Source organism: Pongo abelii, chromosome 1, assembly GCF_028885655.2.
Source record: "Pongo abelii isolate AG06213 chromosome 1, NHGRI_mPonAbe1-v2.0_pri, whole genome shotgun sequence".
NCBI lineage: Eukaryota > Metazoa > Chordata > Mammalia > Primates > Hominidae > Pongo > Pongo abelii.
Genome location: NC_071985.2, coordinates 69,104,920 through 69,131,122, shown reverse-complemented (window position 1 = coordinate 69,131,122; position 26,203 = coordinate 69,104,920). Strand labels below are relative to the sequence as shown.

Sequence of the window (26,203 nt, the reverse complement as noted above, 5' to 3'; positions counted from 1 at the left end):
TGGTTCACAATTCATTTTTTCAGAGAAATACATATAAAGTTGTCATTTTAAAAACTCAAAAAGTAATCTTAGTTTTCGTTTCCTTAGTTTTCTCAATTGGCCTTTGGACATTAAATTTAAATATTGTTTTCCTGTCTTTCAGTTACAGATGAGGACACAGTAAAGAGGTATTTTGCCAAGTTTGAAGAGAAGTTTTTCCAAACCTGTGAAAAAGAACTTGCCAAAATCAACACATTTTATTCAGGTGAGTAATTAAGAGACTTTTTTTTTTTTTTTTTTGCTGCCGGGGAAGGATAAATTGTACCATATCATTGTTTAAACTTCTGATCAATGTTTTTAAATTGAGTCTTGTTTTCCTTACTATACTGCACTTAAGAGGTATTTTCTTGAGCTGGGATAAGAACACATCTGGTTTCTCAATGTTTAAGCTTTCTGTGGTCATTGCCTAGAAACTCTTGCAGTCAAAAGGATATTGGGACTTCAGTGAGAGACAATACCTCGGTAGAGCTTCACTGTGGCCCAGTTCAAAGCTTGAAGAGCCAGAAACTTGTTTTTATCATTTTAGCCAGAGATGAATTACACAGTTCCAGCTTATCAATGATGGCAGTTTTATACCTTTTCATTGCCTAGAACACTCATACTTATTTCTCTAAAACACTGGCCTCCAGAGTGGCATCTACTGTATGCCACTCGAATATGAGAAGAAAATATTGAAACTTATATATATTTATGTCTGACTCTTTTGAATTTTATTTTTTACACATGTATGTTGCAATGTACATAATATACATTAGTAAAGCAATGTCTTTATAGTGAAAAATTTTGGAAACTTTACTCTAGGGCACTACCGTAGACATCAGCAGTCCTGTGAGACCTAGTTAATAATCAGATAGTTTCATGAGTACAGAATCTGAACAAAGTGAGTTAGATTCAGAAGGATATTTCATCTAGACTCTGGAAACCTTACACATAGTTCCTGTTACACCGCCAGATTTACAGCCTAATAACTGGAATGCCTATGCTATTGAATGTAATGTATCTATTCCCTGAGCAGTAATTGATGAAAAAAAAAATTTAATCTGTAATTTTATTTAATATCAAAAATATAAAATTACTCTATTTTTTCTTTTCATATTTAATATGCAAATTACATGCCTGCTATTGAGAATATATTCTCATCTCTTGGCAAAGACTTTGGAAATACCATAATCTTATAACTAGCATAATCATAAACCAGGTATTAGTGTGAATTAGTCTAAAGATGAATAGTTTCATGACTTTACTAATTTGTTTTTCGGATGATTTTTTTCCTGGCTTGTCCACAACTTCTGGAAGCATCTTACTCAGATATCCTTTTTCAGCAGCACCTTCAACTAGAGGCTGATCATTCTCTTTTATAGAGTATTGGGAGGCAGGAGATGGAAAAAGGTAAAAAGAGTCAGTGAGAAAGAGCTGCCAGAAGACAAGAGACTGAGTCCAGCATTCTCTTAGCTACCATTGTTCTTCCAAATCAGTATTTCTGTGTATTTCTATAAAAATGAATCTTCTTCTAAGCATCAGTATTGTTCTTTTTCTTCCACTCCTATTTGTTAGCATCTACTGACCTCTTGGTTGCTCACTGTGAACTTAGACTCCTGGCTCCCAGTCTAAATAAATCTCTATCTTAATTTTTCATATCATGCTGGATGACTTCAATGTCCTTGTGGACAGTCATTTTCAGTTACACTGTACTTTAGCCCCATACACACATAGCCATACCCATCACCCAGAATTCCTCTCTTCCAAAATACTAAAACCTAGTATGAGTCTATGACCATGTCTCCCAGCCTTTTAGCTTTTTACTCCCCTACTCCTTTAACATCTGTTTTTCCATCTCACAGAGCTCTAGTTTCTTGACTCTCCCATTTTATTTCAGTTTATCATACACGTCTTAGAATTATTTCCTACTCTTTTTTTGTCTTCTTTTTTCCTTTTTTTTTTTTTTTGGAGAATGGGGTCTTGCTATGTTGCCCAGGCAGGTCTTGAATTCCTGGGCTTAAGCTATCTCCTTGCCTCTGTCTTCCTAAGTGCTAGCGTTACAGGCATGGCCACCACACCCAGCCAGAATTATTTTCTTCTCCATCAATCATTGTAACCGTTTTGACCCCTGTGTTTTTAATCCCTTTACCCTCATTGCCTTATGTTGCATCTGCCTAGTAAAACTCAACCAATTCATCCTTTACCTTCTTCATGCCTACCCCAGAGGCTGCGTAGGACAACAGCAGAATAAATTGGAACCACTATAAATTTGTGTTGCACCTGTGATGGTGCCCTCAAAGCTTCCTGTGGGTCCTAATCAGTATCATTTTTCATGGTCCAAATTGCTTTTGTAAACCTTATATCGTTCTCCAGAATTCTCTAACCCCACCATCTTCCCCATCATGCTCATTATACCCCCTGCTTTACAAATAAAAATAAAGGCCATCAGCCTCTGTTGATGTATAATACCATGCAGATATATGGTATTATATCTGCACCTCTCTCCCAAATGCCTATAGACGTTCTCATCCTTATTTATTTTCCTCCAATCTTTGTAGAAGAGATAACCCTCTTTATTCCATGGGAGATCTTTACAACTACTGACTAAATTTCAACTCTTCAAGACCTTGCTCCAGTAATTATTTCCTCTAAGAATTATTAAATAAATATATTTAACTTCCCTTTTTACCAATTCAATCTCCTTAGCAAGTCATTCCCTTCAAAAAAAAAAAAAAATGAGCAAGCAAATTTCTTAATTTTATATCCTCCCCCTCATCTTTCGTTTGTAGCTGGGCTTTTTCCTTAGGCAGAGGGAGCAGTTTATATGCAAGCAAGAGCCATGAAAGAACATGGCATATATGCATGTCTCTTTCACCAGGATACAGGCACCTAGAAGACAGAGACAAAATATACATTTTTTTTTTTTTTGAGGCGGAGTCTCGCTCTGTCGCCCAGGCTGGAGTGCAGTGGTGCGATCTTGGCTCACTGCAAACTCCGCCTCCCGGGTTCACGTCATTCTCCTGCCTCAGCCTCCCGAGTAGCTGGGACTACAGGCACCTGCCACCACGCCCAGCTAATTTTTTTTTATATTTTTAGTAGAGACGGGGTTTCACCGTGTTAACCAGGGTGGTCTTGATCTCCTGACCTCGTGATCTGACTGCCTCAGCCTCCCAAAGTGCTGGGATTACAGGTGTGAGCCACCGTGCCCAGCCAAAATATAAATATTGTTTAAAGCCATGCAAACAGGTAGATTTTCTGTATGGGAAAAATATACAGAAAGGCTTGCAGTGTTCTCAAGGAGAAAGATAATTTCTATAATTAGGAGATAGAAGGATAAAGAGGAACCAGCAATGTAGACAGAGAAGACCATATAGCAGGAGGAGGAGGAGGAAACTAAAAGAGGAGGGCATTTGCAATGAAACAAATGTCTAGATTGAGAAAGCGTATTGGAAATGATGGAAGGCTGTAAACTATGAATATATAAAATCAAGTTTATTAGCTTTTTTCTTTTACTATGACATTGTTTGAAAAAGAAGGATCTCTAAGCTCAACTCTAAATGGATGATTTGTATCACAAAGAATAGAAAATGCTTCTTTGTTTATGAAGAGAAATATCTACTCTTGGTAGTAGATACTTTGTTTTCTTGTTTGTTTGTTTTTGAGACAGGATCTCACTCTGTTGTCCAGGCTGGGGTGCAGTGTCATGATCTCGGCTCACTGCAACCTCTGCCTCCCAGGTTCAAGTGATCTTCCTGCCTCAGCCTGCCACATAGCTGGTACTACAGGCATGCACCACCACACCTGGCTAATTTTTTATTTTTATTTTTGGTAGAGATGGGGTTTCACCGTGTTGGCCAGGGTGGTATTGAACTCCTGACCTCAGGTGATCCACCCACCTTGGTCTCCCAAAGTGCTGGGATTACAGACATGAGCCACTGCACCCGGCCAGTAGATACTTTCTATATTTTGAGTTATAGTAAAAAAAAAATGTACATTATGACCCAGCACACATATTCAGATAGTTTGTTTTATATATGTTTGTATGCATCTATATGTGTGTGACTACACAATATATTTAAATAATTTAAGATATTTTTTCATGAAACAGTACATCTTTAGTACTTGTAGTATATTCTGTTTTCTATATTTTTCTATTCTATTTGATTTTTTAAATGCTAATTATGATCCACTAAATTGGTTTTATGACGTCATATTGGGTTGCAGCCTTCAATTTGAAACATGATTTCTTTAAGTTAGGTCGCTTCTCAAAAATAATTTTAGGCTAGCTACTATTAAAAATTTTGGTGCTGTAATTTGATGACTTCCTGGTTTGTGTGTGTATTGGCAGGGCCAGTGAGGCACGTCTCTTGATGTCCTCACTGGTACAAATTGGTAGTCTCTAGAGTGACTCCTGCCAGATCAGGAAGTGGTAGGTAATAGGAAGAAATGATTCACAGAAATAGAATTTGGTTCTGGTCCTCAACAGTATCTTTTTTCCCTCATTTAGCCACCTTCTCCCCAGAAGATTGTAGACTGCAGTTGTCAGACACTAGGGCACAAGAAAAACTATAAACAATATGGGGTGAGTTTAGCTTAATAACCCACCTCCACCCACTTATATCTCACACATTAAATAGCTAAAAATGCTCCATTTTTAAGTGAGATATTTTTGACTAAAACCTTTCAATGTCCCAAAACGAATTGCTATATTTTTATTTTGTCTGTTTCTAATCATATCAAAAAGGCCAATCAAAATATAACATGAATGCTGCTAAAATTTGGAATTTTTTTCTTGCCGATGGCTATTTACTGTTTAACCTTCCTAGGCTTCCACGCACTTGCTTATAAAACAAACAGATTGACTCCCAACCCTCTAGGGTTCCACATGTTAGGATCAGAAGCTATTTTCAATATTCGGGAAACCTGATGTAAGTTACTTTGTTAGTCTTTATTGTTTATTATGTATCTTTGGTTAAAAAATTGACATTTATTTAGATTTATAGATAAAATCAGTATTTGAAGATCATAGGAAGAGAAGGGAATTGTGAAAGGGAGGGGTCCTTTGTGGTAAAAACATTGCTAATCCCTAACCTAGAAGTCTCTTAGGTCTCTTCTGTCACTAAAAATGGTATCAATCCTGAAGGCTATACCATTAGAAACCTTTTTTTTGTGGTGATCAGTAATGTCTTTTTCCAGTGGACAAGTGATCCAACTGATCACTTCACTTTTTTCAGACCAGTTTGCCTTTTCTCTTTATTCAAAATACTTAGCTTCTAAACAGTGTTTATGTGCCTAATGTTAAAAAAAAAGTCAGAATATATGTGTTGCTTCTAATATTTCACAAAACATTCAAGCCTCTTTTATTGGCTGGAATTTTGAAATAGCTAAGTGCTTTTTGTTTGTTTTTGAATAACTTCTTTTTTTTCTGGGTGACTTTTTTGGCTTCTGTTACATTGGGAAGTCACAGCAGTGTTACATGCTCTCTCTTTCTTTACTAAAAAGGAAGGAAAGGAGGGAGAGAGGGAAGAAGGAAGGTAATTGCATTGGTGTTATTAGTAGGATCTTGCCTGTAAAATATTTTCTTGCTTCATATAAATGCAAGACCGATTAGATAATAGTTACTAAGAGCTATTCTTATTATATGGTTATTCCTGTTTTTCCTGTAATCCTGTTTTACAATGTCTTGCTGTATGTTTTTTTATTATTGATTTATATTGTTTTTATACAAAAGGAATTTGGGGCACTGAATATTGTTATACCACTAAATGTGTGCAATGAATCATAAGAATCTTTTACACTGAAATAGTAAATGTTCATTTTACAAATTATGCATGTGTCTAGTATGCATGTATTTAAACTATGACTTAATGGCTGGTTTTGTTCTTTGTTCATGTGTGTGTTAAAATGTAGATTAAGTAGGTATTTTTAATGAGAGTAGTCATAGGTTGGTATATTGTTTTAAATTCCCATGTGTTAACATATCTTCCTGTGTCATGATTCTCTTGAGTTCATTACAGTAGAATCAGTTACTTAAGAACTGTTTAAAGGAGTAGGGAGGGTAGTAGGAAGTGAAATTAAAGCAGCCACTCTTGCTTGCTTTGTTGTTAATACATCTGAAGGAAATTACAATATTTGTATTGTCCACAATAAATTTTCCTTTCTTTATTTTGTTAAAAAAAAGTGTTTGATAAGCCTCTATTAAAAACAAGCCCTGTGAAAACCAGCCTCATTTTCTTTCTCTCCTTTTTTTCTCTTTCCTTCCTTCCTTCTGTCTCTCTCCTATTTTTCCTTTTTTCTTTCTGAGACTGAAAGAAAAGATGAGGAATGTCTATGGTCATGAGTAACACAATTTCCAAATGGCATCTTCACAAACAAACACAATATCATGTAAATAATGGGTTTTTTTAAATTGTAGGTCACAACCCAATAAATTGGTCAGAAAATTAAAATATAGTTACGTGTCACTTAATGACAGGGATAATTCTGAGAAATGCGTCATGAGGTGATTTCATTTTGGGAACATCATGTGTACTTACACAAACCTGATGGTATATCCTATTACACATGTAGCCTATATAGTATAGCCTGTTGCTCCTAGGCTACAAAACTGTCCAGCATGTTATTACAGAGAATACTGTAGGCAATTGTAAAACAATGGTAAATATTTATGTATCTAAACATAGAAAAGGTACACTAAAAATAAAATATTATATCTTATGGGACTACTGTTGTACATGCTGTCGGTCGTTGACCAGAATGTTGTTCTGTGGCGCTACGACTGTACGTGGGTCATCACAGGCATTTTTTTAAAAATATAGATAGAATATAGTAGAATAGAAAGTATCAGAGTGTTATTTACTAAATACATCTGTTGTGTGTATTTACAAATTACATGAACTTTTTTAAAGTTTATGTGCAATATGACATTTAGTATTTTACAGTTATGCAAATTACTGTGAAAACTGACATGAAGAAGCCTTGAATTTACTTGGAGGAAGAAAGCGGGATTGAGGAAAAGCCTTTAGAAGAAGTGAAATTTAAATTGGGTCTTTGAAAATGTGTAGGCATTGGCCAAATGCTCTTAAGAGAGGTTGTTTGGGGATGGCTGTAGGGAGAGGTGGGATTTAGTGCTCCAGAGCAAGGGAAAAAAATCTATCCAGATGCACAGTGGCATTAAAGTACATGATACATTTGGGGATGAAGACAATAACAAATAGTCTTTTGAGGCTGAAGTTATAAGATATTAAGGAGTGAGTTGCTGATTAGAGAGAAAAGTGGAAAAATTAGATGTTTTATTCACATACAGATTTCAGACTTTCGTATTTGAGGTACACAGTTTCAAGTAGTAAGAATTCCAGATAAAAGATAAAAGCAGTATAAAAAATGCATGTAATGTAACAAAATTAACTATCTTGAATCATCTGTGATGGGTCAACATTCTCATAAACTTACTTTATATTTTGAATAACACCAAGGTCCATAAATTGAATTAGCAAGATGGTAATATTGTAAGACAGGTAAACAAATAATAAAAATATTCTAAGACACTAATTTGATTTTAGAAAGAATTATTCTTCAATTGCATAACAGCATAACAGCTTTGCCATTCTGTAGATAGCTTGTAGTTCTTGAAATAACTTTTTCTAAAAGTAAAAGAACGATGAATTTGGTGAAAGCAAAATATATTGCTAACCCTTATTCTAGCTCTTTGAGTGATACATAGGTGCTTTGAAAATTCTTGAATGGTTATTGGAAATTTTTATCAAATATTTAGTATGAGAGCTTATGGCGTTAACATATTATTAAAATAATAATATTTGTTCTCATATTCAGGGTCACTTGATTTACTGGCATAAGTAGAAATTGTAGTTTATTGGCAAAATAGTCTGTTTTCATCAATATTTATAAAATTGCTTAGAAATATTGTGTGTAATATTTTTTCAGATAGCTTCTAAGTTGTTAGGACATAAATACTTAAGTTGTTTGAACCTGACTACTTAATAAATAGAAGCATTAGATATTTCTTTTGTCCTAGAAGCATTATGAAAATATTACTGAGACACAAAGTATGCCGTGAACCAAGAAAGAACTTAGAAGTTCTACACTGTTTTTGATCTTGAGGATAAGACAGACATATTTGCAATGGAAATGTTTAACATATGTAAACAGAGCCCTGAGATTCATTCATTCATTCATTCATTCATTCACTTATTTATTTATTTATTTTGAGACAGAGTCTTGCTTTGTCGCCCAGGCTGGAATGCGATGGTGCGATCTCAGCCCACTGCAACCTCTGCCTCCTAGGTTCAAGTAATTTTCTGCCTCAGCCTCCTGAGTAGCTGGGATTACAGGTGCCCACCACCACGCCTGGCTAATTTTTTTGTATTTTTAGTAGAGACGAGGTTTCACCATCTTGACTAGGCTGGTCTTGAACTCCTGACCTCGTGATCCACTTACCTCGGCCTCCAAAAGTGCTGGGATTACAGGCGTGAGACACTGCGCCTGGCCTCATTTTTATTTTTGTAAATATATTTGTAGATTTTCATCATAGATCAAAGTATACACTTTTATATATATACACACACACACACACACCCTTTTCCAGGTTCTGTGCAATCCCATGTGTTTGAGCTTTCTGGCAATCTGGCTTTAGAAAACTGAAGTGTCATTGCAAAATAGATTGGGATAGTTGGTGTCAAAAGTAGTATTTCTTATTCTTTTTAAACCTATACTCCTTTGATAGATATGAAAATCTCATACCATAGCTGTAGTAATATTGAATATGATTTTTTCAAACTACATTTGGTTTATATTCCCCTACCCCCACCCAGGGATTCTCATAGGCTCCTCTACATAGTTACGCCCTTAAGGAAGAGAGTCATTACTTTAAAGAAAGTAGCAAAATACACCTGAAATGTTGATTTCTTCTCCATTTCTATGTGGGAATGTAGGTTACTGGAGAGAACTTTTACCTATTTATTCATTTATTCAACAAACATGGATTGAGTATACTATATGCAAGCTCTTTATGGTACAAAGATAATGATGATAGGCCACGTGAAAACTTGTATGAGAATGTTAGCAGCATTATTTACATAGTTTAAAAAACTAGAAACAATTCAAATGTCTGCAGACTGAAGAATATTTAAACAAAATATATATTCACACAGTGAAATACTATTTGGCAATAAAAGGAACTCAATATAACAGACTTACATTATGATACAAAATGGATGAAACTCAAAATCATCCTGCTAAGTTAAAGAACCCAGACAAACACAAAAGATTATATATTGTATGATTCTTTTACATGAAATGTTCAGAAAAGGCAAATCAACAGAGACAGAATACGGATCAGTGTTTGCCTGGGGTAGGGGTGGAAGTGGGGATTGACAGCTAATGGCCATGATGGAAGTATAGGAGGTGACAGAAATGTTCTAAAACTCTATAAATTTACTAAAAGTCAATGAATTGCATGTTTACAGTAGATGAATCCTATGGTAGGTAAGTTATACCTCAAACAAATTATTTAAAATAAATTTTCATTATAAAAAAAGATAAAAGATTTTAGAACTGTTACCTTTAGAGTTCAGTCAGTCAGTGAAGCAAACATAAACAAAGAATTATATGCAGTGTGCTTTGGCTGCATGTATGTGGTCCCATACAAGCCCTAAGGTGGGAGTTTCATTTGTGACTGAGAGAGTTGTTAAATATGAAAAACTTTATATAGAAAGCAGTGTTTGAGATTAGCCTTGCAAAATGAGTAAGGAGTTTTCCAGATGGAGAGGCATTTGTGTCTTGACTTATTGTTGGCACACAGGAAGTAACAGGTCCTCTTTCTTTTCATGTTTGGGCCTCTTACATTTTTAATATGCATGTAATGAGAAGTGTAAGTGTATTGACAATTCTGACTAAGGACACTAAACAATTAGCAAATTTATATACTAATCTTTTAACAATTAAAGTTAAGCAATCTTATTACATATGATATTCTGTCTTCTGGCTAGTTTACCTGCAGTTTTTAGTCAGCAGAGTAATTTATAGTGGCCCTTAGATAAATCCTTGTATTATTTCATTTTATGTTTGTGTGCATATTGTGTGTAATATTTTTTCACATAGCTTCTAAGTCATTAGGACATAAACACTTAAGTTGTTTGAACCTGACTACTTAATAAATAGAAGCATTAGTTGTTTCTTTTGGCCTAGAAGCATCATGAAAATATTACTGGAACGCTAAGGGCATCATGAACCAAGAAAGAACCAAGAAGTTCTATACTGTTTTGATCCTAACGATGATAAGACAAACACGTTTGCAATAGAAGTGTTTAACATGTGTAAAAGGAGCCCTGAGATTCATTTTCTGTTGACTTAAGTAAGAGATTTTAAAATATGTGAATTGTTCTGTTTTTTACAATATGGAAGACTGGAAAGAAATCCTAATAATCTCTTACTTCAAAACACTAAAGTGATACATAAAATATACAAAATTATCAGGAAAATAATAAAAATATATATCTAATATGATTAAAAATGTAAAGGAGAGCATGAAAACCATAAACAAAGAAGAAGAAATCATTAAAATTGACTAGGCATATTTTTTAAAGGACCAATTAGATCTTCTACAAATGAAAATATAATCACAGAAGTTAGTATCTTAATAGATCAATTAAACTGTAGATTTAGGTAGACTTAAAGGGACAATTTATAAACTGGAAGATAGAGCTGAAAATTTACTCAGAATGCAACACAAATCGATAAAGAGAAGAAAATATGAGAGATGTAAGAGACAAAGTAAAAAGGTCAAGGGGTTATAATTGGTATGTTTAGTTTCCCAAGACCCGTTCCATATTTCCTTTGCCCTCAGCTAGAACCCCAACTGGTTATTAGGTGAGATGACCTAGACTTTAATTCCTAGAGGATCTGAATCTCAGTAGTTCTTTTATTAATTGCTGTAGGATTTTTTTGTTTTTGTTTTTGAGACACAGTCTCACTCTGTCACCCAGGCTGGAGTGTGTGGTGGCGCAATCTCGGCTCACTGCAACCTCCACCTTCTGAGTTCAAGTGATTCTCGTGCCTCAGCCTTCTGAGCACCTGGAATCACAGGCGTGCACCACCACACCCTGCTAATTTTTGTAATCTTTGTAGAGATCTGATTTTACCATGTTGGTCAGGCTGTTCTCCAGCTACTGGCCTCAAGTGATCCACCTGCCTCAGCCTCTAGAGTGCTGGGATTACAGGTGTGAGCCACCATGCCCGGCCTGTTGTAGTTTTCCATTAACATATATTATTGGTCATGGAAGTAATAGGAGGTGTTCCAGAATCTCCTGGGTTCCAGAGCTTGTTGCTCCTATTATGTTTCAGCAGTTCACTTTTCCCTTGGTAATCAGGATCAGTCAAGGGGTTTACTTTTAGCCAGTAAACCCCTTCTTTGCCATTGTTTCATTAGTACAAAGAACCCAAAATGGCCAGGTGGCAGTTTCATCTTCCATTTCCGTAGAACCATTGTTGTATTCCTCTGATGGAAGCATTTTCCCCTTGAGAACTAACCAACAGTCAGAGTTTAAGTTGTAGATTGGGAAGCAAAAATTATGTGAGTGGATTGCTTATAGTATTGAGAGGAACCACTCCTACTTCTACCCCTTGATTCCTAGACTGGATATTTTGGTTATGGTGGGGACTTATGGCCTCATTATTGTATCCTGTAAAACAGAACCCCATCCTTTCAGAATCTTGTCTCCCAACTTTTCTGTTAGGCCATTGATCAGCTTTTCTATTAGGCCATCTATTTCTGGGTATATAGTAAAAGACCATTTTCTTCCATGGCTGTGAGCCCATTGCTTTTACTGTCTTTGCTGTGAAATGAGTTCCTTGATCAGAAGCAAGACTGTATAGAATACTGTGATAGTGGATAAAGCATTTCAGGAGATGGTGGTGCTAGAGAAGCATTATGGGTGGAGAAGGTACATCCATATCAAGAATGCTTTTATTCCAGGGAGGACAAATCTCTGCCCCCTGCCTAATAGAAGGCATCCAACACAATCAACCTGCCAGTAGGTAGCTGGCCAGTCCCAAGCGATAATAGTACTGTCTCTGGGGTTCAGTGCTAGTCTCTGCTGCCTGGTGAGTAGCTGCATTATCAGATGTGTAGCTGCATGCCAGGGGCTAGAGGTTGTATTGATTTTCCTCAGTGAAAATACCATATCCGGAATAGCAGCTGCTATCACAGAGATCACCTAGTTTACACAATCCGGTTATTCACCAAGATTCATCCAACTTGTGTAAACAAATTAGTTAAGAGAGGATGTGGTAGGTATCCTATCCCTTTGTCTTTAAAGTCTGTGATTGTTGTACTAATTTCTGCAGTTCTATCTTGATAAGGAAAAGTTCCAGGAACTGTCACAGCCCTTTCTTCATCATGTTCCTTCCTTCATCATATTTCTTACCTGTGGGTCAGAATCACTAGAGAGTCTACCAGTGGCCTAGTAGGTCTATTCCAGTTATACATCTTGGAACTGAAAAAGGAATCATAGGATGAATCTATGGACCAACTGGGTCTTCTGTGTCTAATCTGGGCTGATATTTCATCTGTCACCTGAATATCATAAATGTATAGTTTGATTGCTAAACCACAGTGGTGCCTGGAGTCTCCAGAAGTTTGTCACTCCTAGGGAAAAAGATTCAAAGTATGGGAGGGACTTGAAATGAGCAAGTTTCTCCATTGCTGACTTTGAAGATAGGGTTAAGAGTAGTCTCGAGGAGCTAAAAGCAGACCACAGATGAGAGCCAGCAAGGAAACAGTCTTAAAACTACAAAAAACTGAATTCTGCCACAACCAAGTGAGCTTGAATGTGAGCCTGAGAAAGCAGCCTAGCTAACACCTTGTGTTTAGCCTTAGAAGAGCCTGACAGAGAACCTAGCCACATCATGCTTGGACTTCTAACCTACAAAACGGTGAGCTAATAAATGGGGTTTCTTTAAGGCACTATGTGTGTGGTAATTTGTTATACAACAATACAAAGCTAATATACAAAAGCCAATGACTAGTAATCTTTGCAAAGTCTGGATATTTCCTTTTCCTCAGTGCACAGTCCCTCTAGTAAATAGACACGAGGCCCTTTGAGGAAGGATTAGAGGAAGATCTACAGTATATACTTGTGGCAGTGCTACAGGAACCACCCGAAAGCAAGGCCAGCTTCCACTTCAGTCAGGGGTCTCTGGGTTTTTGAACCAGCGTCGATCTGGAAACTAGTAAGAGGTAGTGACTCTCTGTTGTAGTGACCAATATCAAGTATTTGGCCACCAGACCTGGAGTTTTTTTCTGTTACATCAATTAAGCAATATTCTAGTAGGTTGCCCATTTCTGCCTTTCCTAGGGATAACCATGATCAATTAACCACAGCCAAAATCTCTGTATGCAAAAACATCTGTCCTGTTGCCTTTTATGGTAAATGCACCTACCTTGTTTTGATAGTTAAGTGCTGCCATCTGGCCCTTCTGTTCCAAGGATCATTGAATGTGCATTGCAATCAGGGAACCCATCTCAATGGATACATCTCTCATGGCCATTCCTAGCCTTCATTGGAGAGTAAACATAGAGCTTTTTAAGGATGCAGGTGCTCTTCTCACTAACGTAATTCTGGATGCCTTAATGAAGGGATTATTTTCTGGGCCCCCTCAGGGGGATGTGATTGGTGTTGGAGAGGCATAAGAGCGGTCCCTAGGAGCTAAAAGCAGGTCCCAGATAGGTTGACCCACATAAATGGATGAAATTTATTTGGAAAGAGGAATGGAAACATGATTTTGGTTTTGAATACAGTCTTAGATCTTAGGAAATACAAGAAGATAGAAATAGATTATAAAAGTTAAGAAAATGAAGGTCATGTAAAGGATTAAGAATAGAGATGAATCTTGGAAACATCCTATAGAAGGAAATTGTCTAGGAGAAAGAGAGAGTGAATCATGAAGCTGTGCCAGACAGGACAAAAATACTAAAGATTAATTGAAGACAACAGCAAGACAGTATAGCAGTAGATAAAGCAAGGAATAGGAGAACTATGAGAAAGCGTAAGTTGTAAATAATTCTTTGTTATTATTATATAATTTTTATCATTATTTATTGAGTGCTATGTCCCATGGCATTTCTTTTTTTTTTTTTTTTTTTTTTTTGAGACAGTGTCTCGCTCTGTCACCCAGGCTGGAGTGCGGTGGCGCAATCTCAGCTCACTGCAACCTCTGCTCACTGCAACCTCCACCTCCCGAATTCAAGCAATTCTGCCTCAGCCTCCCAAGTAGCTGGGATTACAGGAATGCACCACCACGCCCGGCTAATTTTGTATTTTTAGTAGAGACAGGGTTTCACCATGCTGGCCAGGCTGGTCTCGAAATCCTGACCTCAGGTGATCTGCCTGCCTCAGCCTCCCAAAGTGCTGGGATTACAGGCATGAGCCATTGCACCCAGCCGGTCCCTTGGCATTTCTATGCCTTATTTAATCTTTACAACCACTTTATGAGGGAGTTGGTATTTCCATTTCATCTATGAAAGGTGTAGAAGAGTTATTAAAAAAAAAAAACTTGACTAAAATCATACAGCTAGTTAATGAGGCAAGGATTTGAACCCAAATCTGCATGGTTCCAGTGAACTGAATTGTGACCTTGGAAGAAAAATACAGAGTATTATTTTTAAATGTATGTGTAGCACAAACACATGTATTCAGATATACCTAGTATTTTTAACACATAATTTGCAAGTCTTAATCTCTTGTAATACCTGTTTTAGTGAAGTAATGAAGGGTAGTGGGAAATACAGGAGATTACAGATCTAAAGCCCAAATTCTAATCCTGTTTCTGACCTGAACTGTATAACCAGAAACATTTCTTAATGGCGTTTTTAAATTGAGATATTTCTATACCATAAAATTTGCCTTATTAAAGTTTGTAATTCCATGGTTTTTAGTATATTCACAAGGTTGTACAACCATCACTACCAATTCTGGAACATTTTCATCATCCTAAAGACATATCTCGTACCCATTAGCAATCACTCCCCATTCGCCTTCCACTCAGCCCATGGCAAGCATTAATCTACTTTCTTTCTGTGTGGATTTCCTGATTCTGGACATTTCATATAAATGGAAACATACAATATTGGATATTTTGTGTCTGGTTTCTTTCACTTAATGTCTTCAAGGTTCATCCATGTCAGAGCATGAATTAGCACTTCATTCTTTTTTAGTGGCTGATTCTATTGTGTGTTTATATACACACACATGCATGCACACCACATTTTGTTTATTTGTTCCTCAATTGATGGACATTTGGATTGTTTCCACTTTCTGTCTATTATAAATGCAAGTTAGTATATGTATGCAAGTTTTCTTGTGAGCATATGTTTTCAGCTCTCTTAAGTATATGCCTAGGAATGGAATTGTTGAATCATATGTTTAACCTTTCGAGAACTGCCAGCTATTTTCCAAATACCAGAGAGACTGTACCATTTTGCGTTTTCACTCTTAGTGGCTCTTTACATTTTATGTATTTATTTGTAAAAAGAAAGGGTACATGAGGTTTTGTGGGGGGTAAAATGAAAGAAGTGTGTTACACAAAAATATTTTTTCCTATAGAGTTCTAAATATTACATGTAATGGTTTTCTTCTAGAAATTCTAGGGGAGCAAATGGGAATTATTATTAAAAATTCAGAAGTTAGTAGGAACTTTTTTTATCTTACTGATTTGACAATTCTGTTCTATTTCTTATAGAGAAGCTCGCAGAGGCTCAGCGCAGGTTTGCTACACTTCAGAATGAGCTTCAGTCATCGCTGGATGCGCAGAAAGAAAGCACTGGTGTTACTACGCTGCGACAACGCAGAAAGCCAGTCTTCCACTTGTCCCATGAGGAACGTGTCCAACATAGAAATATTAAAGACCTTAAACTGGCCTTCAGCGAGTTCTACCTCAGTCTAATCCTGCTGCAGAACTATCAGGTGCTTAGATTCTTACCCTAGAAAATGGCACCTTTAAGTAAATGAGAAATTTCAATAAATGGAAATACCCTAAAGTATTACTAGTGGGTCAGTTCCAAAAAGGAAAATCCTTAACATGTTATTATTCTTGGGGTTCTTACTGGCTAAAAGCCATGTGTCAGAGGCGGTAAAACTGTGTTAACAAGACTTCTATTTTTGAAGATTCATATTCTAAAAACTTTTCTATAATATTTAATATTTAGGGGTAGTCCACAACTCAAGGACTAACAGTTTGCTTCCTGTTTTTAGAGGCAGCTCTGATAATCATGAATAGAAACAATACGTCTCTCCAGCCACTGTTGGCTATGTAAGGGCTTTTCTTTTTTTTCCTTTCTTTTTTTTTTTTCTTTTTTGAAACAGAGTCTCACTGTGTCACCCAGGCTGGAATACAATGACACGATCTCGGCTCACTGCAACCTCCGCCTCCTGGGTTCAAGCAATTCTCCTACCTCAGCCTCCTGAGTAGCTGGGATTACAGGCGCACGCCACCATCCCCAGCTAATTTCTGTATTTTTAGTACAGATGGGGTTTTACCATGTTGGCCAGGCTGGTCTTCAGCTCCTGACCTAAAGTGATCCGCCTGCCTCAGCCTCCCAAGTGCTGGGATTACAGGCGTGAGCCAATGCTCCCAGCCTGTAAGGGCTTTTATAGTCCTCCTAACCAATAGCAAAAGTTCTACAAAAGCTATCAGATAGTTAATTTTTCTGCAGCTGACACTAATAAAACAAAGACCCTGACTTTTCAACTTGCAGCTGAAAGAATCCTTCCAATTTTACTGTCCATGGGCTGCAATAAAATCATATTTTTTTAAAGTTATTGAGAAAAGCATCTCCCTAATCTTTAGAGAGACCTTATGCACTATTTTTTTTCCATTTTATTCTTGTGATTATTACTTATAATGAGTGGTTAGGATCATCATAGGATGATATACCATATTAAAACTAAAGATTATGTAACAAAAGTATTACCTGGAATATTAGAATTTTAAAATAAAAAGTAATTAAAGTCCCATATCTGTAGTAATCTTAAATTGTTAATGCATGTGTTTATTTTTATCATTTTCTTCTATAATTCTACTTTGTTCTTTAGTGATTTAATATTCTATCATTTGAAGACAAACCTAGTAAGAAAACAATTTAGTAGAAAAATAATTACATATATTTATATAGTGATAAATTCCTTTGCTTTGAGATTTGTTCATAGCTTTATAATTTAAAAAACAAAAATAAAATGTATTTCCTCTTTCCTATAATGTTATAACAACATTACCATTTTATAGTTCATAAATTATGTTTGTGTGTTATATGGAAAAATCTTTGTTAAATTTTATTGTATTAACTTTCCTAGCAACTTTTTTTCAGGGTCATTACAAAATACTCCTTGGGAAAACAAAAGTAATAATTAATTATGAAAGTTCTGCTCTATCTTCTATTCTTTGGGGGTCATCTATTCTGTAAGAATACATTTATTTTGAGAATGAAGGAGAAAGGAAAATTAATTAAAAGCTATCTCTAAGTCATGATGTATGTATGCACCCCACACAGACTTTAAGATCATACATTAAAGCATGAGGGAAAAATATGTAAACAAATAAGTAAGGAAAGCCTGCTTTGGAGTGAGTGCACAATTTCTTACTGTTGGGGACATGTAATCAGCAAATTTGGGAGACCTCTGGTTTAAAGATGTAACCTTGCAAATCGAGTTTTTAGCTTTTTTGCATGCTGGGCAAAGAACAACAGAATTTGAGATGTTGAAGTGTATAGTATTTTGTTACTGTAGAAATTGAGGAAAAGTAGGGGCTTCTACCCATTATAAACTGAACCCTGTAAGTATGATCACTTCCTCCTTTCTACTTACTCTTCTTAGCACTCCCATACCCAAACTGAGAATGAGTGAAAGGAAAATGAAAGTTAAGAGCACTAGATGATCTTCCATTTTCCTTACTGGAACATGCATGATTGCATGGCAGGGGGAGATACGTACTCCTGTACCAGTCCTTCCAAAAATAAAGAACTAAATAAATGTGTTCAGTGCATGGGCAAATGCAAAACATTTTCTGAAAATAATTCTTTTGATCACAGCAGCAAAATAATAGAAATTAGCTATTTTGAAAATAATTATACATAGAAAACAGGAAACAAAAACGTTTTGAGCTTAGGACTTTCATTAATTTACTTGGAAGAGAAATAATAGGGTTCATAGTTCAGGGTTTCTTTGTGTTACTAATAGCATACTACCTTGAAATGAATAAAAGGAATAAAAAAGAAGAGTCATCCTTTTAGTAGTAGATGCTTTTATGAAAGCTTTGCCATTTCCTTGAGTACTCAATCTTTGTCCAGCCAGCTCTGTCAGTGCTTAGTGCTTATTCTTTTTCATCTTTTTTGATGGTAGTAGAAATTATAGTTGTGTTTCTCATTTCTTTCTGTAGAATCTGAATTTTACAGGGTTTCGAAAAATCCTGAAAAAGCATGACAAGATCCTGGAAACATCTCGTGGAGCAGATTGGCGAGTGGCTCACGTGGAAGTGGCCCCATTTTATACATGCAAGAAAATCAACCAGCTTATCTCTGAAACTGAGGTACGCAAATCTCGTTTATTTACCACATATTTTCAGTTGCACGTTTTATTTTTAGGGAAGCAATTCCTTATATCTGTTATTTTATAACTAGTTGCTAGCTTTGAATACATATGCCTTACTTGTGATTTTTTTTCATTTTCTTTATCAGTATACATTCACCAAAAAGTTATCAGAATATAATATCTACAAATGGTACAGAATTATTTGTGCATCACTCGAGTTTAGTATAACCTAACCAAAATGTAATAATTTGTCTTTCTAGGCTGTAGTGACCAATGAACTTGAAGATGGTGACAGACAAAAGGCTATGAAGCGTTTACGTGTCCCCCCTTTGGGAGCTGCTCAGGTTAGTGTTTGGTTCCAGTAGTTTGTTTGGTTTCACCTATTTAATAATCAACACAGTATTTAGCTGGCCCCATTATCTTAAAAAAATTTTCAGCCAAAGTTTATAAGTAGTTGCTACTTTTCTTATTTTAGTTTTTTAAACATTGTATGCTATATTTTACTTCATTCTGAATTATAATGTCTTCCACCTTTCTCTTCTCATACTGTACTTTCTGTCTTGTTTATTCTTACTGACATGTTAACTTATTGGTATCATCAAATGATTAAGATGTGATTTAAAAAAAAATGATCTGGTGGGTTCAGATATGCTGGATTGCTATATAGCTTACTCCAAAAAAGCATTTATTAATGATATCTACACAGTAGTTATAAAAAAAAGAAAGAATTTATTAAGTGATATCTTCTGTGTCATAAAACAAGTCTCAGTAAATATAGAAGAATTTAAGTCATACGAAGTATATTTTCAGACAACAGTGGAATAGAAATCAATAACAGAGCTTCCATAGCCTAATGAAAGGCATCTATTAAAAAAAAAATAAAACCTCTACAATTATTATCGTACTCAATGGTAAACACTGCATGCTTTCTCCCTAAGACTTGGCCCAAAAAAGGGTATTCACTTTTAACACCTGTATTCAACATTGTGCTGGAGATTATAGCCAGTGCGGTAAGGGAAGAAAAAGAAATAAAAGACATTCAGGGTAGAAGGGAAGAAGTAAAACCAGTGGGGTTTTGCCAGTGACTTGATGATCTATGTAGAAAATCTGGTGAATCTATAGAATAGCTACTATAACTAATAAATGAGTTTAGCAAGGTCGCCAAATATAAGACCAATATGTAAAATCATTTGTCTAGATACTTGCAAGAACATTGGAAATCAAAAAATGTTAAAGCAATGCTATTTATAATATCATCAAAATATACAGTGCTTAGTAATAATTCTGACAAAAGATGTGTAAGGCCTTTACATTGAAAACTACAAAACACTGCTGAGCAAAATTAAAGACTTGAATGAGAGAGATGCTATGTTCATGGGTATATTGCACAAACCCAGTATTTTAAAGATACGTTGTTTCTTCCTGAGGTGATCTATAGATATAATACATTCCAGCTCAGAAATCTCAGAAGACTTCTTTGTAAAATTGATAAGCGGATTTAAAAATTTATATGGAGGCCAGGCACGATGGCTCATGCCTGTAATCCCAGAAATTTGGGAGGCTGAGGCAGGTGGATCACTTGAGGCCAGGAGTTCAAGACCAGCCTGGCCAACATGATGAAACCCCATCTCGACTAAAATACAAAAATTAGCTGGGCTTCGTGGCACATGCCTGTAATCCCAGCTACTTGAGAGGCTGAAGCACAAGAATCACTTGAACCCAGGAGGTGGAGGTTGCAGTGAGCCGAGATCACGCCACTGCACTGAGTGACAGAGCAAGACTCTGTCTCCAAAAAAAAAAAAAAAGTATATGGAAAGGCAGAGGACCTAGAATAGCCAAAGCAACTTTGGAACATAAATTGAAGGATTAACATTACCTTATGAAAGCCTATTAAAGCTGCAGTAATCAAGAGAGTGTGGTAATAGTGTCATGGTAGGCAAATAGATCAATGGACCAGAATAGAGTGTCCAAAAATAGACTAACATATTACGAACAACAGATATTTGATAAAGATATAAAGCAGATTAATGGAGAAAGGTAGCATTTTCAACTAATGATGCTAAAACAGTTGAATTCCATATACCAAAAAAAAAAAAAAAAATGAGCTTTCATCCATACTTCACACCATACAGTCCTAAATGTACCATAGATCTAAATGAAAACTGGAAACTGCAAATTTCTAGAAGAAAATATAGAAGAAAGTCCTAATGACTTTGGGTTATGCAAAGATTTCTTAGAAATGACACCAAAAGCACCTCATCAAAGTTAAAAAACGTATGCTCTTCAAAAGACATATTAAGAGAATGAAAAGAAAAGCAAGAGACTAGCAGAAAATATTTATAAAACATATCTGTTAAAGGACTTATATTTAGAATATATAAAGAACTCCAATACTCAATAGAAGGAAAACAATCAACCCAACTTTTAAAAATGGGCAAAAGACCTGAACAGTTCTTCACAGATGTACAGGTGGCAAATTAGCATGTGACAAAATGCTCAATATCATTAGGCATTATGGAAATGCCAATTAAAACCACAGTATGATAATACATTCTCTGTTAGAATGATTAAAAAAGACTAATCATACTAATGATGGAGGAGTAGGAACTCTCTTTTCTAATATGCTTTGGTGGAATATAAAATGTATAATGAATAAGCACATTTGAAAACAGCTTGGAAGTTTCTTAAAAGTGTACACCTACCATATGATCTAGCTATTACACTCCTAGGTATTTACCCAAGACAAATGCAAATATATGTTCATATAAAGATTTCTACACAAATGTTCATAGCATCTAAACAACCCAAATGTCTATCAGTAGGTGAATGGATAAACAATTTGTGGTATATCCATACAATGAAATACTACTCAGCAATAAAAAGGAATAACTGATTGATAAATGTAACAATGTGGATAAACCTCAATTATGTGGAGAGAAAGAAAGCAGAAAAAAAGAGTACCTACTATATGATACCATTAACCTAAGACTCCAGAAAAAATGCAAACTAATAAATAGTGATAGCAGATCAGTGGTTGCTTGTGAGTAGAGTGGGGTAGGGTAGGCTGGGAGGAAAGGATTACAAAGGCACATGGGAAATTCTTGGGAGTTGTGGATATGTTCTTTGTCTTGATTATGCTGATGGTTTTGTAGACGTTTATGCAGTTTCAAAACTTATCAAATCGTACACCTTAAATATATACAGTTTATTGTATATCAATTTAGTCAGTAAAGCAGTTTTTAAAAATCCTAAGCATATTATTGTCAAACTGCTTGGAAATAAAGAGAAGAATCTTAAAAGCATCCAGAGAGAAAAGACACAAATTCTATACTTTAAGTATGTGCAATTTATTTATGTCAGTTGTTTTTGAATAAACATTTTAAAATTAGTTTCAAAAAATTAAGGTGTTTAAGAATGCCTGTAGAGATGGTAAAGCTAAAGAAAATATGGAAATAGTTATCTCTGGTGAGGAGGGAAGGTTTTGGGATCAGGGAGGAATAGGGAATTCAAAGTTAATGGAAATGTTCAGCTTCTATATATGGATAATAGTTATAGGTTCACTTTATTATTCATTTCTAACAGTCCAAATAAATTATATGCATTCTTTTGTATATATGATAAATTAAACAATTTTTAAAACTAAAGATAACTTTTTATCTTTGGAAAAGACAAATGACCATCTTTTGGATGCTTTCAGTCAGAAACTAACAATACAGTTAGAATCTGTTACTCTATTAAGTAATAATAAGACAGAGGGGAGTCTCGATGCTTTGTTTTTGAAGGTTTTTAGAAAAGAAAATACCTGAAATGTACTATCATCTCTAACAACAAAAAATTTTATAACATTCACAGCAAATATTTAAGTCTATAAGATTATCTCTCTCTGTGTTTCTCATCACTTTACATTTACAATCTTAGGCACTTTCTATTACATTTATTTTAGAAAGCAGAAGTTTCAAAAATCACTTTCTAAATATAAAATTAAATTATAATAGATAATATTTTTGAGCCTACATACTCGGGAGATTCTGATATATGAGTCTTTTAAGAACCTCTCGTATATCTTGAAAAATGTACTTTAAATTACCCCAGTATGGGCTGTGCACTGTGGCTTACACCTGTAATTCCAGCACTTTGGGAGGCCAAGGCAGGTGGATTGCTTGAGCCCAGGAATTCAAGACCAGCCTGGGCAAAACAGTGAAACCCCATCTCTACAAAAAATACAAAACTTAGCTGGGCGTAGTGGCACACACAGTAGTCCCAGCTACTCTGGAGGCTGAAGTGGGGAATCACTTGAGTCTGGGAAGCTGAGGCTTCAGTAAGCCGTGATCACACCCCTGCGCTCCAGCCTAGGCGACAGGACGAGACCATGTCTCAGAGAAAAAAAAAAATGCTGCCTCAGTATAATAATGTAAGTACTATCAGAAAGTAAGCGTTCTTGTCTCCACCATCGTCTCTAATTTTATCTGTTGTACCAAATGTGCAAACTCTGAGTCAAATACTGACTTTAAAAATTTAGATATATATACATTGTAAAAATGAAATTGCATCTTAACTCTCTCCTATTTACAAAACTCATATGTATATATGATTATGTATATATTATATATGTATAATATATGTATATATGTATAATATATGTATATATGTATATATAATACATATATACATATATTATACATATATATGTGTACATGTATACAATATATGATATACACTATATATACATATATTATATACATATAATTATATATTATAGATAATACATACATATATACGTATATCATATATATGATATACGTATATATTATATAAGTATATGTATACTTATATACTTATATAAGTATATGTATACTTATATACTTATATAAGTATATGTATACTTATATACTTATATAAGTATATGTATACTTATATACTTATATAAGTATATGTATACTTATATACTTATATAAGTATATGTATACTTATATACTTATATAAGTATATGTATACTTATATACTTATATAAGTATATGTATATATAAGTATATGTATAATGTATACGTATACCATATATACGTATATAATATATACGTATATATGTGTATATATACATATAAATATATGTATATAATATATGTGTATATATACATATAAATATATGTATATAATATATGTGTATATATACATATAAATATATGTATATAATATATGTGTATATATACATATAAATATATGTATATAATATATGTGTATATATACATATATTTTGTAAATATATACATATAACTCTCTCCTATTTACAAAACTCATATATATATATATAGTCGTTCCTTAGTATCTGTTGGAGATTGGTTCCAGGATCCTGTGGATACCAAAATCCATGGATGCTCAAGTCCCTTATAAAATGGCATAGTATTGCATATAACCTGTACACATCCTCTTAAATACTTTAAATGATCTCTGGGTTACTTATAAAACCTAATACAATGTAAATGCTGTATAAATAGTTGTTAATACTCAGTGTTTTTATTTGTATTACTTTTTCTTGTTTTGTTATTTTTTACTGGTTTTTGTTCCTGAATATTTTCAATCCACAGTTGGGTGATTCCTCGAGTGTAGAATCCACATACTATAATTTAATGCCTAAGATTATAATCTTGCTTATTTCATAACACAGATTTCTATAAAAAAAAGCTTGATTAATTGGCAACTTGAATAGTATTATAGGATGATGAAGGTTGATTCTGTGGTTCAGATTTATAAAAATTTAGAGCATTAAATATTATTTTCATGGTAGAACTTTGAGACTCATTCTACTGTTTTATTACAGCATATAGTAAATACAATCAGTGTTTTGTCCTGTACTCAAATGCTGTTTTTCTGTCCACAGCCTGCACCAGCATGGACTACTTTTAGAGTTGGCCTATTTTGTGGAATATTCATTGTACTGAATATTACCCTTGTGCTTGCCGGTAAGTAGTTTAAATTTTGAATTAATTTATTCTTACCAATATGCCTGTGTCATATTCTGCCCCTCTGTAAGGAATTATGCATGCAGCTACCAAAGCTACTGAAAGATAAATCTATCAGGGCTAAGTTTTTTGTCCTTATAAATGTATTTTTTTTAGTTGTTTGTTTTGTTGGCGTTTTTTCCCCATTTGGGTATGGTTATTCTCTAAAACATTGCTCGTGTATGACTTCTTTTTCTTCATCATTTTCCAGTTTCTGTATATAACTTCTATATAATTTTTCAGAGTTTATTTATCAAAAACCTTGGCTCTCTTGATTCATAGATGAGGATAAATAATGTTATAAAATTCATTCACAAAGCTCTTTCACTTTGCTTATTGGAGACCTTCTCACATCCTTTTCAGAATCTATTTACAATTACTTTGCATATAGTGTTAAGAAGCTTGGTTGTATAATTTCCTATTCTATAGAAGTAAAAACAATTAGAAAGAGATAGGATGGATTCCTAGGAGCAGCTGCACTCACAACATCAAAAAATGATGTAACAGCAAAGGAAGCATAATCTTACTAAATCTCCCCAAAGAATTTGACACACCCCACAGTAGCATTTGACATTATCAGTCACCACTTCTTGAAACACTTTGTTTGATTGTTTTTTCTGGAGAAACCACACTCTGCTGGTTTTCCTGTTAAATTTTACTGGCAGTTTGTTCCCAGTCTCCTTTGCTAGCTATACTTTTCTTTGTGACATCAAAATGTTGGGGTATAGTGCTGGGCTCAATCCTTCAATCTCTGTCTATATTTGTTTCCTATCTAGGCAGTCTTATTCAAGCCTATGGCTATAAATACTGTCTATATGCTAATGACTCCCAAATATATGTTCTCTCTTCTGAAAGATGTCTACTTGGCTAGTTGGATTTGTCTAGTAGATATCTCAAACTTACACAGACAAAAGATCCCTTGATTTTTACCCCCAAATATGCTCTTCTATCTGGCATCACCTTTCATCCATTTCTCAGTCCAAAATCTTTTAGTTTCTCTTTTCCCTCATATTTAATCTTCAGTCCGTCAGCAAATCTTATTGGTCTGTCTTCAAAACATGTTCTAAATGTGTTTACTTCTCACCACCTTGGCCAGTGCCACTCTTGTCTAAGCAGCCATTTCTTTTTTTTTTTTTGACACAGTCTCGCACTGTCACCAGGTCTGGGGTGCAGTGGTCCGATCTCGGCTCTCTGCAACCTCTGCCTCCTGGGTTCACACGATTCTCCTGCCTCAGCCTCCTGAATAGCTGGGATTACAGGCACACATCACCACACCTGGCTAATTTTTTGACTGGTCTTGAACTCCTGACCTCATGATCACCCACCTCAGCTCCCAAAGTGTGGGGTTACAGGCATGAGCCACCGCGCCCAGCCAGCAGCCATTTCTTGTTTAGTGTATAGCAGCCTTCTGGACTCAGTCTCCTTGCATCTACTCTTGCCTCCTTATAGCTACTAGTGTCTTTTTTTTTTTTTTTTTTTTTTCTCCCCAATGGAAGTTAGATCATGTCACTCTCCTATTCAAAATTCATTCATGGCTACTCTTAAAATAAAATTCACACTCCTTACCATTGCCTGCAAGAACTTACAGGA

General features: G+C 35.1%; 1 protein-coding gene across 1 annotated transcript in view; it reads left to right on the top strand.

Moving 5' to 3' along the window:
* The window catches only part of XPR1 (xenotropic and polytropic retrovirus receptor 1), a 259,764-nt gene that overhangs the window by 156,623 nt on the left and 76,938 nt on the right, over window positions 1-26,203 (top strand). Inside the window, exons 3-7 of the mRNA XM_024239642.3 lie at window positions 143-244; window positions 15,775-15,998; window positions 18,466-18,615; window positions 18,878-18,961; window positions 24,493-24,574. Of these exons, the coding sequence (XP_024095410.1) occupies window positions 143-244; window positions 15,775-15,998; window positions 18,466-18,615; window positions 18,878-18,961; window positions 24,493-24,574 (642 nt within the window). The remainder of the gene's footprint in view (window positions 1-142; window positions 245-15,774; window positions 15,999-18,465; window positions 18,616-18,877; window positions 18,962-24,492; window positions 24,575-26,203) is intronic.